The 14,982-nt window shown below is 43.7% G+C and overlaps 1 protein-coding gene across 3 annotated transcripts in view; it reads left to right on the forward strand.

The window, feature by feature from the left end:
- RNF216 (ring finger protein 216) overlaps positions 1–14,982 on the forward strand; it is a 115,768-nt gene that overhangs the window by 33,670 nt on the left and 67,116 nt on the right. For 2 of the 3 annotated variants that reach the window (XM_061153705.1, XM_061153706.1), the window contains exons 9-13: positions 1,031–1,170; positions 4,919–4,969; positions 5,872–6,009; positions 7,242–7,390; positions 7,866–7,944. In XM_061153705.1, the coding sequence (XP_061009688.1) occupies positions 1,031–1,170; positions 4,919–4,969; positions 5,872–6,009; positions 7,242–7,390; positions 7,866–7,944 (557 nt within the window). The remainder of the gene's footprint in view (positions 1–1,030; positions 1,171–4,918; positions 4,970–5,871; positions 6,010–7,241; positions 7,391–7,865; positions 7,945–14,982) is intronic. The other variant, XM_061153707.1, reaches the window with a different exon arrangement.

Genomic DNA, 14,982 nt, shown 5'->3' on the forward strand with positions numbered 1-14,982 from the left:
ATACATGCAAGGTATCTTTAAATTATCCTGAAGTTTATATGGAGAGGCAGGGTACTAGAATAGCTAAAATAATCTTTTAAAAGAAGAGTAAAGTGGGAGAAATCAGACTCCTGGATTTCAAGACTTGCTCCATAACTACAGTGATTAAGACCAGGTGGTCTTGGCAGAAATATGTTAGATAGATGGAACAGACTAGAGAACCAAAAACTGGTTTTCTAAATAGTCAATGAAAAAATGCTTTAGTTTTTTAAAAGAGTGAACAAGAGAAAAGCAAAAAAATAAAAAAATGTATCAGGGTATAGAGATTACCAAAAAACAGGCTTTTATGAGTAAATAGAAAATCTAGATGGAATGGATAGTTTTCTAGAAAAACGTACATTACTAAATCAAAGAAATACAAAACCTAAATAAGACCAGTTGCAAAATCTGCCATTTGTCATTTTCTTAGCTTGTGTTCTAAGTATTATTTATTGTAAATCTGGGTACTGCATTTTCAAAATAAAAGTATTTTAAAAGATACATAAAACACATGTGCACCTACCAGGATGGCTTAGATTAAAAACTGGCGACACTGCTGGCAGAGGGAGAGTGTACGTCGGAGCAAGCACTGCAGGCGCTCGCACTGTTTTCCAGAGCTGACCCAGCAGCTCTGCTCCTTGCGTGCTCTGCTGAGTTGCAGACACACGTATAGCAGCTTTGGGCGATAACCCCAAACCGGGAGCCGCCCTCCTCAGCAGTGAACACGTGATGGGTTGCGGTGCACACAGTGCTGTACAGACAGGATGGGGAGCTCTTCCAGTTGGATCACGGTGAGGGATGGGTGTGGAGAGGAAGAGTGTCAAGAAGTGCATGGAACGTGGGGGATGGTTAGGAGCCCAGTTTTCCCAAAAAGAACGTTACGGGAAAGTCACGTAACTTAACATCCTGGTTGGAATAGGCGGGGGGCCAGGCCACAGAAGACTGGGGCGGCTGCCTGAATTCCTGGCAGAACAGTTGTCCGCATGATTCTGCATTGCAACGTATCTTCTAGGTGACAAAAAAATAGAGAAGAGGATGTTCTTTCTGGAAAATAAGCGGCGACATTGTAGGTCCTATGACCGGCGTGCCCTCCTTCCAGCCGTGCAGCAGGAGCAGGAGTTCTACGAGCAGAAAATCAAAGAGATGGCAGAGGTAGGAAGATGTGTTTGGAATATGTTTCTAGGATTCTGATTTGCTGGTAGGGCTTAGTGTGAAGCTGTCTTTGAAGATTTGCCTTTTAAGTGATTAATTTGAATAAGCCATAAAGTTTTTAAAAGGAAAACAAGCTAGGTTTTATAGTAATACTGACTAAAATTCACAGTTTCACAAGTCAGATTTACGTTATTTTAATTGGCACTTAGTAAACACATCTGTTTCACCTTCTATACCTTCTACTGGGAGAGGAAAAAACAGATTCCATTTAGCTCTTTAATTGTTCCAAAAGTAAAAGTCACAGTCAGTCATTCATGTCTGACTCTGCCACCCCATGGACCATATAGTCCATTGAATTCTCCAGGCCAGAAATGTACTATCAAATGTGCAAGTCAGCTGGAAGATACAAATTTGGTTATTTAATACAGGCAGACCTCAGAGATATTGTGGGTTCAGTTGCAGACCAGTACCAATAAAGTGAATATTGTAGTAAAGCTCATCCTAAAAATTTTTTGGCTTCCCATTGCATAGAAAAGTTATGTTTACACTACAGTCTAGTCTAGTAAGTGTGTAATAGTGTTATGTCTAAAAAAACAATGTCCAAGCCTTAATTAAGAAATACTCTGTTGCAAAAAAATGCTAACCATCATCTGTGTTTTCAGCAAGTCGTAATCTTTTCGCTGGTGGGGAGGGGGTGGTCTTGCCTCAATTTTGGTGGGCTTCTCACTGATAAGAGTGGTGCTTGCTGAAGGTTGAGGTAGCTGTCCAGATTTCTTAAGATGTGGCAAATAAAGTTTGCCAAACTGATCGATATTCTTCGTTTCATGAATGATTTCTCTGTAACATGCTGTGCTGTTTGACCACATTTTACCCACAGTAAAACTTCTTTCGAAATTGGAGTCATCCACTCAAATCCTGCTGCTGCCTTATCAACTAAGTTTATGAGATTTTTTAAATCCTTTGTTGTTATTTCAGCAATCTTCATAGTATCTTCACCAGTAATTTCCATCTCAAGAAACTGCCTTTTTTTTTTTGGCTCATCTGTAAAAAGCAGCTCCTTGCATTTTAAGGTTTTATTAATGAGATTGCAGCTGTTTGATTCTAATTCTAGATCTCTTCCTGTTTATACAACATCTGCGATTAATTCCTTCTTTAAAGTCAGCCATGAGTGTTGGGATCCACTTCTTCCACACTCCTGTTAATGTTGGTGTTTTCATGTCTCCCCATAAATTACAAGTGTTCTTTGTTGTGTGTGGAATAGTGAACCCCTTCCAGAAGTTCTCAGTTGACTTTGCCCCAGATTCAACGTAGGAATCACTATGGCTTACAAATCTTACAAAATGCGTTTCTTAACAAGTCTCGAAAGTTAAAAACTACTCCTTGATCCATGAGATGCAGAATGGATGTTGTGTTAGCAGGCATGAAAACATGAATCTTGTTCCTCTCCATTAGATCTCTTAGGTGACCAGGAGCATTTCAGTGAGCAGTAATATTTTGAAAGGAATCTTTTTCTCAGCAGTAGTTCTCAGCGAGCTTCAATTATTCAGTAAACCGTCTTGTGAACAGATGTTCTGTCATCCAAGCTTTGTTGTTCCATTTATAGAACACAAGCAGAATAGAGATAGCCTGATTCTTAAGGGCCCTAGGATTTTTGGAGCGGTGAAAGGAGTGCTGGCTTCAGCTTCAGGTTACCAGGTGCCTTAACCCCTAACAGGAGAGCCAGCCTGTCCTTTGAAGCCAGGCATTGGCTTCTCTCTCTCCGTGAAGGTCCTCAATGGCATCTTCTTCCAATAGAAGGCTGTTTTATCTACATTTGGAAATCTGTTGTTTAGTGTGGCCACCTTCATTCATAATCTCAGCTACATCTTCTGGATAACTTGTTGCAACTTCTACAGCATCAGCACCCACTGCTTCATCTTGCACTTTCATGTTAGGGAAATGGCGTCTTTCCTTAAACTTCATGAACCAACCTCTCCTGACATCAGACTTTTCTTCTACAGCTTCCTCATATCTTTCATCCTTCAGAGCTTGGAATGGAGTTTGGGCCTTGCTCTGGATTGGACTTTGGTTTAAGAGAATGTTGTGGCTCATTTACTCTTCTGGCCAGACCAGTGCATCTTCATGTCAACAGTAATGCTGTTTCACTTTCTTGCCATTCATGCTACTGCCATCGCACTTTACATTTCTTTCAAGAAGTTTTCCTTTGTATTTACAACTTGGCTAACTGTTCAGTGCAAGAGGCTTAGCTTCTGGGCTGTCTCGACTTTCAACATGCCTTCCTCGCTGAGCTTAAATTGTCTCTAGGTTTTGATTTAAAGTAAGAGATGGACTACTCTTCATTTGAATGCTTAGAGACCTTGTAGGGTTGTTAATTAGCCTGTTTTCAGTATTGTTGTGTCTCGGGTACTAGGGAGAGGTATGGGGAATGGCCCATCAGTGGAGCAGTCAGAACACACATAACATTTATCGATTAAGTTCACTGTCTTTTATGGCGCAGTTCATGGCACCCCAAAACAATTGTAGTGGTAGCATCAAAGGTCACTGATCACCATAACAAATGCAGTAATAATAATGAAAAAGCCTAAAATATTGTGAGAATTGCTAAAGAGTGACCCTGACACATAAAGTAAACAAATGGCTGTTGGAGAAGCAGCATCAGTGGAGTTGCTTTGATGCAAGTCACAGAACCAGTTTTTTGGGTGGTTTTTTTTTTTTTTTTTCTTTTTCTTTTTTTTGAAGAGCACTGTCTGCGAAGTGCAGTAAAATGAAGTGTGCCTGTGTGTATTTTCTAGACCAGAAACTCAATATTTGGCCCATGGACCCCTGAGTTCCCCAAGACTCTTTAGGATATCTGTGAGGTCAGATCTCTTATCATAACCATTTTATAGTTTTTTGTTTATCTTTCCTTCTTTTATGTAAAAGCGTGTGTGTGTATATATATATATTTTTTGGGGGGGCACTTCTTTCTTACCTAAAAGATACACACTGTTCTGCCCTTACCCTTCTCACCTAACAGTGCACCCTGATGGTGACCCCACAGCCGTCCACGGGGACTTTTCTCCTTCCTTTAAAAACCGGCTGGTGTGTGCCGTTGTCTGCAGTGTCAGAGTTGACTCAGTTATTGCCCTTTTTTGCTGGACATTCAAGCTTCTTTCCAGATTTCTGCTGTTACAGATAGTGCCATGATAGATAACTGTATGCATATATCATTTCATATTTCTGCCCCAGGGTAACTTTGGAATAGATTTCCTATAAGTGCAATTGATGAATTAGAGTATAAATACTTACATCACTGTTAACATCATGCCAAACTCCCCTGCATGGTGGTTGTACTCTTTTGCGTTCTCACTAGTAATGTAGAAGAGCGCCTGTTTCTCGCTAGCCTTACCAGCAAAGTATGTTGTCAAACTTGGTTTTTACCCATTCGTTTTTTTTGTTTGTTTGTTTACTTACATGCTGTTCTGCACTCTTCATAAGTGTTTTATGTCAGTCTTTTATTCCTTCTATATTTTGAGTGAAATTTAAGAATGTTTTCTCCATAGAGTCTAGTACTTGTAAGGTTTCCTTTTTTACATACAGCACTCTGATGCATTTTAAATTTATTATCAGTTAACTTTTTAAACTAGTAAACTACGTAACTGAAGAGATGACTATTGATAATTATTTTACGTTTATGAAAGTAAATGCTAAATGGTTTATGGCATCTTGAGTAAATTTGCGTCTGTGTGTCTGGTTTTTTGTTCCTCAGCATGAAGACTTTTTGCTTGCCCTGCAGATGAATGAAGAACAGTATCAAAAGGTAATTGAAATTTCATCTAATTAACTTCTTCTGGGTATTTCCATTAGCTGTTTTTCTCATCTCACATTTTCTACACATTTTGATGACAAATTGGTTCCCTTATCCTTTGCTGTTGACGAGTTTGTGGTTCAACTAAGTTAAAATCAAGTATTAAACCATTGCTTCCAAATTGGATTAGATTTGGAGGGAAGATAATATTGTTAGAGTTGTTCCTCTTAAACATTGCCTGGAATCCGTTAGACTCTTAGAGCAAAATTTAGAACTCACATGTCACTTGAGAGTTAGAAAGGAGAGATACGTTTAACTCAGGACCAGATGGATTTTGTGTGACATCGGCCATCCTCACATAGTGGCTGTTTCTGATGTGGTAGAAGTGAACTAATGACTGGATCAATCACTGCCCTTAAAAAGGGTAAGTTTCCTGGTATTCACAGAACTTCAAATGCTGCTTTATAGGGCTTCAGTAGTCCCTTAAGATAAAGCTCAGACTGAGACACAACCCCGTCCACTCTTGTCTTATAACAAGATGCAAAATCCAACTTTTGAAACGTTTTAAGATAATATCCCACATGCCACTTGTTCCTGACTGTTAGCATCTGATTACAGATGTTATAATCCTGCCAGTACAGTGAAATTCATGAATATGGTAACTTTATACAAAGGACGATGCCAAAGAATACCCCCCAGAAATCATGAAAATCACACTGTCTTTAGCTGTTAATATGTATTCATATTTCTACTGGCATCTTAAGCTAGATTTCTACAGCAGGAAACAGCTCATCATTGTCCTATGGCTTCTCGGGATTGCTTTTCACTTCCGAGTGTGTTTGGGTGGGGAGTGTGAAACTTGGCTGCCTCCCCCACCTTGGTGTGGGGCTCTCACGTGTCTCTGCCCGCTCCAGGATGGCCAGCTGATTGAGTGCCGCTGCTGCTACGGGGAGTTTCCCTTCGAGGAGCTGACGCAGTGTGCTGACGCTCACTTATTCTGCAAGGAGTGTCTCATCAGATACGCCCAAGAGGCTGTCTTTGGATCTGGGAAGGTAAGACTGATGCAGTGTGTCCACACGGCGTCTGTGGAGACCGCATTTATAGACAAGTGCAAATGCCTCATGGAAGTGCCTTTTCTGGGATGAGGTGGAACTCTGCTAAGACATGCTGATATGTGTGATTCCTCTACAGCCTCTGATGTGTGTGATTATGTTGGTCCTAAGCACAGTAGATTTCTTTTCAGGGAACGGTTTAATTCTTGATGCTCTCATGCCTGGCTCATAGGAGCACCAACTTCTTCACTCTTCTTCCTGTTCACAAATAAAATGAAGGATAAACACCAAGAGAGAATCCTGCAGCCTGTATTAAATATATGAGGCTGCAAAGTAGTATTTTTTTTAACAAAAATTTTAAAAGATTTTATACAGTTGTATTAAAATGAATAATATTTTATGCAAGATTATATTTCTCTGTGCAAAGTCAGTTTCTCTTTACACCAGCATAACACAATATAGAATTCAGAGTTTGTTCTGTCTTAACGAACACTCGAAAACCACAATTGCTTTTCATAAGTGCCCCACCAGTAGTCAAACCACTTGATATCAGTTATTCTGAAATCAGTTGTAGTTTAGTCAAGGGCTGAGAGAGTGGTTGTAAATGATTAGCAGGATATAGGCATACTTAAAGATATTGCAAGTTCAGTTCCAGGCCACTGCAGTAAAATATGTATCACAATAAAACGAGCCACGTGACTTTTTAATTTCCAAGTGCACAGAAGAGTCTTGTTTACACTGTACTGTCCTCTCTGGAGTGTGCACTAGCTTTGTATCAGTCCCCGCCCCTCCTCCCACTCACCTCTGCCAAGCGAGAGGTTCGGACCTCCAGCTTTTCCAGGAACTAGAGGGAGAGTCAGCTTGCTTATCTTGAGTACCTTCTTTTCAGACCTGAGCTAGAACGTTCCTCCTCTAATCTGCTAAGCCATTTACCTGTCCTTATCTACTTCCCATCTTCATATATTCTGGTTTAGACTGGTAGAGGTCCTCAGGTGGAATCAGAGATGGACTTTGTGTTTTTATTTCTTGGTTTCCTTATTTTGAGAGTGCTTTCTCAGAGAAGAAGGGACAGAAGAGGGGACCTTCACCGTCTCAGAGTCTGTGTTCTGAACCACTGTTTATTTTCTTTGCATTGAAAGATGCATTTAACCACTGAAATTTGTGTGTGTGTGCGCTTCTGAAAACTTGGGTTAAATTTTTTCCCCCTTTTTCTCCTGGCGGTGTCATTCTAGTCAGAGCTCAGCTGCATGGAGGGCAGCTGCACATGCTCATTCCCAGCCAGTGAACTGGAGAAGGTGCTTCCCCAGACCATCCTGTATAAATACTATGAGCGAAAAGCAGAGGAGGAAGTTGCAGCAGCCTACGCTGATGAGCTTGTCAGGTGAGTTCTCAGAGTCAGCTCGTTCCCCGTTAGGAAGACTGAGACTGCCTGGGCCCTTTCATTTTGACAGTGAAGTTCTATGGCAGAGCCCTAGCTGCAAATTTTCTGGCATTTCTTGCTTTGAAATAATAATTTTATTAATGGAAAGATCTGCAGTTCAGATTTTTACTTCCATTCCATGGCACCTCTTAATCATCTGGCTTCTAGGTATAGTCCTTGTGCATTGAGTTAGAAGAGAGGTGACGTGTGTAGGGTTCCCAGAAAGGTATGTTTACTGAGTGGTTTGCACTGAGGCAGGACTCAGAATGGCACCTGCATTTCCTGGTGAGAGCCAGCAGAGAGAGCCTGAGTCTGTGTTTTAAAGAAAAGTAAGGAGTAAAGAGAGGTGTGGCTGTCCAGCTGAAAACTCCGTCTTAGAATGAGCAGTCAGACTTCAGTGTTCTGAGTCTCCTTCCTTCTGCTGTTCTGATTGTAGGTGCCCCTCCTGCAGCTTTCCTGCTCTGTTGGACAGCGATGTGAAGAGGTTCAGTTGTCCCAATCCTCGCTGTCGAAAGGTAGGGAGGCAAATGCCTTTTCTAGACTCACATTTGAATTTGGTATTACGGACTGCCTTAGTGGCACAGTCCCTGCTGGTCATCAGCATGCTGACCCCTGAGAAGGATTGGAGTGCTCTCCTTTGCATGAAAGCAGATGAATTTGCTACCTTGTGAGGTGGTTGACTTTGTTTCAGAGATGGGAGCCACCTACAGAATTTAATCACAAAGCTCTGGATGCCTGGTTTATACCGTCTTCCTCAAGGGCAGATACCGTAGTGTAGAATGTGAAGGCTTTTGTGTTTTTCCACTGTGCCAGTATTTTTCTTGCTTGCTCTCTCACCATCCTGTTGTGCTCAAATACTTCTTTTCACATGTGCGTTCACACACATCTTGCCACCTTCAAAGTCCACATGGTACTTCTTTGATTAACAGAACTGGGCACCATGGTGGCATCTCTGTCACATCTGGTAGACAACTTCTTCAGCTGTTCTCATATGGACTGCTCGTGTAGGGTGAGACCAAAGCTGTCCAAACACCTTGCTGCTGAAAGTCTTTCTTCTTTGACTCCTACTTCGTGAGCTGAGAGTGTCTTGAAATTTGTCAACCATTTATATAAGCCATTTTAAAGTTTTTAAGGAATATAGTATTGGCATCTAGCTAGACAAGTATATTTTCAGCCATTTTCCTCAAATAGAATGAGCAGAGTTGAATGTTAAAATCTCCCCCACCCCCTGCCCTTTTGGAAAGTGAAGAAATGAAAGTGGATATTGGAAAAGGAAGGAGAAGCTAGACTGACAGACTAAAACCTTACTCATTTTGTTTTCAACATTAGTATTTCTGGGTGAAATCTGGGTATTTTCTTACAGTTGATGTATCCATTGAGTAATTTGTCCCCATCCCAGGCTGTAGTCTCTGGCATCTTGAAACTAAGAAAACAGAGTAGCTGACTGTCCTGCGTGGTTCCAGTGTGTCCACCACTAGAATGCCTGGGAAGGTGGGGCCTGAACTAGGACACAGAGCAAGGAGGCAGCAGCCACAGGAAGGAAAGGGTGGGAGTGATGTGAAAGTGAAGATGTGGAATGTTCAGGGTCCAGAGAGCAGTCCCCTCCTGGACGCGACTGGTACGGGGAGTGTGACGAAAAAGGCTCAGGCCCACGAGCTGGGAGGGGCCGGGGAGGGGCCGGGGCCGGGGAGGGGCCGGGCCGTGCATGCAGGCCTTCAGCACCATCCTGAGGCGGGGGCTGGGGCTGAAACAGCAGAGGTTGGTCTGGCTGTATAGTGATCTAGGTGAGAGCTGCACATCGTTGTCACCTGCCCTCCTCGGGAGTCTCCATGAATTGCTAAGCTTGAGCTAGAAATTATATTTCCTGATATGATGCCAAATTAGACTCCGCCAGTTAAAGTGCTTGTGTATGATTTGGAAGGCCAAAGACAGTTACAGGAAGGTGTCAATTATGTGGGAGTCTGAAACAGTGCCCCGTGATTATCTGAGATATCCAGCCTGGATGTCAGCAGAAGCTTCCTTCAGGCTGTTAAGACCTTAGGCAGAAAAACGGAGTATTCTGCTTCCTCTCTGTGGGAGGAACATACACCCCCTGCCGAACTTGGAGAGGGCTGTGTAGCTTCTGTGGGCCAATGCAGTGTGAGTGTGGATGAGAGGTCACTTGCAGGAAGCGTGGTAAAACGTATGCTTAGAAGTGATGTCAGCAAGGTGATGGAATAGGTAGCCCTAAACTCTCCTCCCCCCACCCCCAGAAACACTGATTTAACAATAAATCAGTGACCCTTGTGAGAAATCTGAAAACCAGTTACACGGCTCCTGTACTCCAGACAGCGCAGTCAGCTGGTAGGATATTAGTGGAACTCACCCCAGAGTCCTTCCCCAGCACATGGGGCACACATGGAGGAAACGCCCAACTCCTCACATCCCCTTGGAGAGGTGACGAGCAGACTTGGGACACACATCTGACACTCAGACTTCTCAGAGAACTTCCCCAAGGGGCTGGCTTGTATCTTTCCTGAGTCTAAGCACGGCCAGGAGGGAGCACCAGTTTTCAGATCACCGAGGACAAAGGCAGTGGTTTGGACTAGCAAACGTTCACTCACCTTTGCCACTTTCCTTGGCTTAGTGTAGAGAGAGCAGGAGAAAACCCAAGTTCCCAGCTTCTGCTTGGAAAAGGGAAGAGTTGGAACGTGCATCCAGTGTTCGTTTTTTGGGTTACTGCCCAGGGGACTGGTTTCTTTCTCACTTGATTCAGCCCTGACAGGGCCCTGCATACTCTAGATGCCTGGAGGCCTCTGGGAACAAGGAGCTGAGAGGCTTGCTGCTGTTCCCAAGGACTTGCAGTGTAGCAGAGAGAGGCCGTTAGATCTCTGTGGCTTTTGCCTTGAGGGGATACAAAAAGTGGGACCTACATATCCAGTGTTCCAGCTTTTGCGGAGTGGAGTGCTCTTTAAGGGGCTGGTTTCTCTCTTGGCCAACTCTGAGCACTAATGAGACCCACCGTACTCTAGATGCCCAAGGGTTGCTTGCTCAGTCACTTCAGTCATGTCTGAGTCTTTGTGACCCCATGGACCGTAAGCCCACCAGTCTCCTCTGTCCATGGGACTCTCCAGGCAAGAATACTGGAGAGGGTTGCCATGCCCTCTTCTAGGGGATGTTCCCGACCCAGGGATTGAACCTGCATCTCCTGCATTGCATGCAGGTCGTTTACCCACCACGCCACCTGGGAAGCTCAAAGGCTACTGAGAACAAGAGCCGGGCGTCTTACAGCGGCTCCAGAGAACCTGCAGTACTGCAGACAGACACCAGAGGGAGCAAGAGACTGCAAACTCCCGAAAAAGAAAACCTCTCTAAATTGGAAATTTACAGGCATAAGTCTAGAGAAGGTGCATCCAGAGAAGTTTGAGAGTCCTCCATAACCTGTTGCCTGATTGATTGGTGAAGGCTTTTCCCTGTAAAAGGCCAGTCTAGAACAACCCTGGCAGTCCAGTGATTCGGAATCTGCTTGCCAGTGCAGGGGACACGGGTTCCCTGAATTTCAGTCACACAAAATGGAGAAGAAGTTCTAGAGATATGCCACACAGCAGTGCCCATGTAGTTAATGTACTGAACTGTACACTTAAAATGTGTTAATAAGGTAGTTGTCCAGTCACTAAGTTGTGGCTGACTCTTTGCAACCCCAAGGACTGCAGCACGCCAGGCTTCCTTGTCCTTCACGGTCTCCTGGAGTTTGCTCAAACTCATGTCCATTGAGTTGGTGATACCATCCAACCATCTCATCCTCTGTCGTCCCCTCCACTTGCCTTCAGTCTTTCAGTCTACCTTGAATAAGGTAGAATCCACGTTTGTTGTTTTTACCCCAACTTCAAAAGGAGAGAGAGCATATCTTTCACTGTCTTTTCCTTCTGCCAAGATAGACGTGTACAAATAAGTTTGTTTTGAGCTATTGAATTTTGAGTTTGTTCCAGCAGCAAACCTAGCACATTCTGACTGGTACAGATCATGAGAACCAGAACTAACAGTGGGAGTGGAGAAAAGGACAGACAGTAGAGAGAGAGGATTAGAAAGAGGTAGTTTGATATGGGGGTGGGCAGAAACCTGGATGACTCATTTTTCTGGTTTGAACCTCTGAGTGGATGATGATCCTGTTCACACAGAATTGGAAGTAGATTAGAAAAAGGTTCCAGGAGAGTCGATCAGCTCTGTTTTGGACATGTTGAGTTTTGAGAGTGGAAGTATTCAGTAAGTGTCCTTTTCCCAGGGCCTGGCACACATCAGGTACTCAGTATTTATTTGGAATGTGACTGTGGTCAGGAGCACAGGGGAGATCTAGGCTGTAGGAAGGTTTTGGAGTTAGGAGTAAGAAACATTGAAAGGAGGGAGTCCTGGGGGAAAACGGGATGGAATGTGGGAACTCAAGGGGGCTGGAGTGAGGCCCTGTAGGAGTGAGGTCACCGGAGGCAATTTATGGGTGAGTTTAGGGAAAGTATAACCTTAAGAGTCTTACTGTCTAAGTTGAAAATAACCTTTCCAGTGGTTCACAACTTTTGATATCCCTCAGTAGTGCTTTGCAGTGAAGAGACTGCATCGCACAGTCTGTCCATTGCAGTGTGCTGCAGGACTTGATCCTCACTTGCGCACAGGAGCGTTCGCGGTCTAGACTTGTGTTTGGCCCAGTGTGAAAAATGAAGGGAAAGCTCTCTCGAGGGACCTGAGGCAGCGACAGCCCATTAACAGTTAATGCTTACCAAGAACTTGCCACCTATCCTTTGAAAAGAAGGGAGAACTTAAAAGTAAAATGTTGCTGTGTATGTGTGCATGCTCAGTTGTGTCCAGCTCTTTGTGACCCCATGGAGTGTAGCCTGCCAGGCTCCTCTGTCCATGGGATTTCCCAGGCAAGAGTACTGGAATGGGTTGTCATTTCCTCCTCTAGGAGCCATGGAGAGATTCGCCAGAAGGTGGCACTAACACTCCATGAGGAAAGGTTTTCTCTTGGGCATTTCAAAAGTGTGTGTGTCAGCGAAACAGTCTAGTCAGGAGAACTGACAGAATTCTTTCAGGTTTAGTACCAAAGCAGACCACTCTGCTCATTCAGAATTTAACATCAGAGGTGTCATTGTTGTTAGGGCAGATGCTGTTACCTTTTTCAGTTGTACCTGTTCTCCTGATGATGTACTTTCTCTTCAGCTAGATGGCTGAACCAGCCATTCCTCCTTCAGGGTTCCTCCTCTTCAAGAAATAAGCCACAGGCTAGTTTGGCCCTTTTGAGACTAAGGGCATCTGCTCCCCTATTGCAGTGTCACTGTCAGTAACCTGAACTCCAGTTAAATTTCCAGGAGCTTGTCACTCCGAGATGAGGCGTTTCTATGAATGCATTATCTGGAGGAGGGCGTGAATGCCTGGAATTACTCCCATGAGATCCCGGAAGAGTAAGACAGTGTGTCTTTGATGAAATGTGGAGAGTCTTTGTTTCATTGATGTGGTGGAATGCTTTTGTCAAGGCCCTCAGCATCCTGTATATTCTCAGATAAAGAATTCATCAGTTTGTTTTTAACATGCTGCTTTTAGGAGTGGATTGGATGTGTTTGAGCTGGGACTGCAGGGTATTAAATTAAGAAGAGATTTGAATGTGATGCTTCTGGAATGTTTTTTAGGGTCAGAAATTTCCCTGTTGGGCCTCTTTCTACCTGTCTAGAATTGTGCCTTTGCTCCATAAGCTCAGAGGTGTAAGAAGAGCTTTCCAGAAAGGTAGCTGGGGCCACAAGGTAGAGGTTTAGGAGCACTCATGAAGCTGGTGCTGTTAGGGAGATGGCTGGGTGGTGAAACTTTAATCAGAATAACTCTGAAGACCCCTTTGCTTGATGTCTTTTAGTGTAACCCGAGAATGTGAACGGGATTGTGTAACCTCTCATCTTTTCCCAGGATCACGTCCCCTTGTTTTTATGTATCTTTCTTACCTGCCAGCTTCTTCTCTGCTCATCTTTTTTCATGCTTTCCAGGCCCCATCCTGTCCTTGGTAGCTTTCAGTGTTAACTGACTCGATAGCAGTAAAATATCACCAAAATTCACATCTGCAGTGAACCAGTTCGTTGCTAAAAAACAGGCATCTGCAGCTGCCTGCAGTAGCTCAGTGGCTGCGTGGAGAGAATGTAAATGAACCTGGACCAGCTGTCAATGCCAGGGCAGTTCCAGCTGTGACAGTGGATGGTTGGCACTTACTAGCCACACTATAATTTGAGGCCCAGCCAGTCAGCTGACTCCTGTGCTGAGCACAGGCCTTTACATTTATCTAGACGTGAATGAAGCCTGATCCTCTTGTTCCCACTCTGAGGGAGGACCTTTATTCAGGGAGTAATGTTGAGAAGAACCAAATGTCTGGATAACAAAAGGATTTTTAAATCACCAGATGAGGGCTCATCTACTGGTGTGGAAGTCCACTCTGCATGATGCGAGTCCACAGGAGTGAGGTGGGGTGGGAACTCCTCCTCAGCCTTCAGCTGCCCCTGCTTCTCCCGAGGTGTCACTTCCTTCAGAGCCCCGGGGGCTCTGGCTGAACCACTTAAGAGCTCAGGCTGCAGCGGTGTGCAGGTGTGACGGGAAGGCTTTGGGAGGCCCTAGGCTCCCATGGGTCCCAGAGTCATCCAAGGAAGTGTCCATCGAGGGAAAGTGGTGGTGCTGAGAACCCAAAGTGGGGCCACCCTGCCACCACACACAGCCCAGAGTGGATCCCAAAGGCCATCCCTATGAGCCGTCCCCTGCTGAGCGCTGAGTGGGGCTGGCGTTACAGCAGCGAGGTTTCAGGATTTAACTCTCTTTGTCTCAATATTTTTGTCAGCTTCCAGTTTTTAAAATTACGCACAGTGAATAGCATAGTGAGTCTGTTCATCATAGGCATCTCAAATCTACACACTTCTTTCCTTGACATCTTAGCACATTAAGCACTGTGTTTGAGAAGCTAGATCTTCCAGTTAGGGATGTGTATTTGTGTGTTTCCAGGAAGAATAAAGACAACGAAAAGCAAATATTGCTTTCCTCTTCCTACTCTGCCTTCCCTAATAAAACTTAAATAAATACCATCTCTGCTGTTGTTTGCAATAGTTATTTTAAAAGGAGACAGATATGTACCCAAAATAGGGAAAGGTAAAAATATGCTTGCATTAAACTGAAATGCCAATATGAATAAAACATTTATTTTTGCTTCCCCTCAACTGTACAGAAATAGTTTTTATTCTTATACAGTCATACCTCATTTTATTACCCTTTACAGATACTGCAGTTTTTTATTTTTTTTACAAATGGAAGTCTTCTGTCAGCCCTGCATTGAGCAAGTCTGTTTCTATTTTTCCAACAGCATTTGCTCACTTTGTGTCTCTGGCATATCTTGGTAATTCTTGCCTTATTTCAGACTTTTATTATTATATTTGTTATGGTGATCTGTAATCAGTGGTCTTTGATATTGCTCTCACACAAGGATTATGGACTCGCTGAAGGCTCAGGTGATGGTTACATTCGTTGGCAATAAAGTATTTTTTAATTAGGTCTGTATATAACCG

Source organism: Dama dama, chromosome 10 (genome assembly GCF_033118175.1).
Source record: "Dama dama isolate Ldn47 chromosome 10, ASM3311817v1, whole genome shotgun sequence".
In the NCBI taxonomy this organism is placed as follows: domain Eukaryota; kingdom Metazoa; phylum Chordata; class Mammalia; order Artiodactyla; family Cervidae; genus Dama; species Dama dama.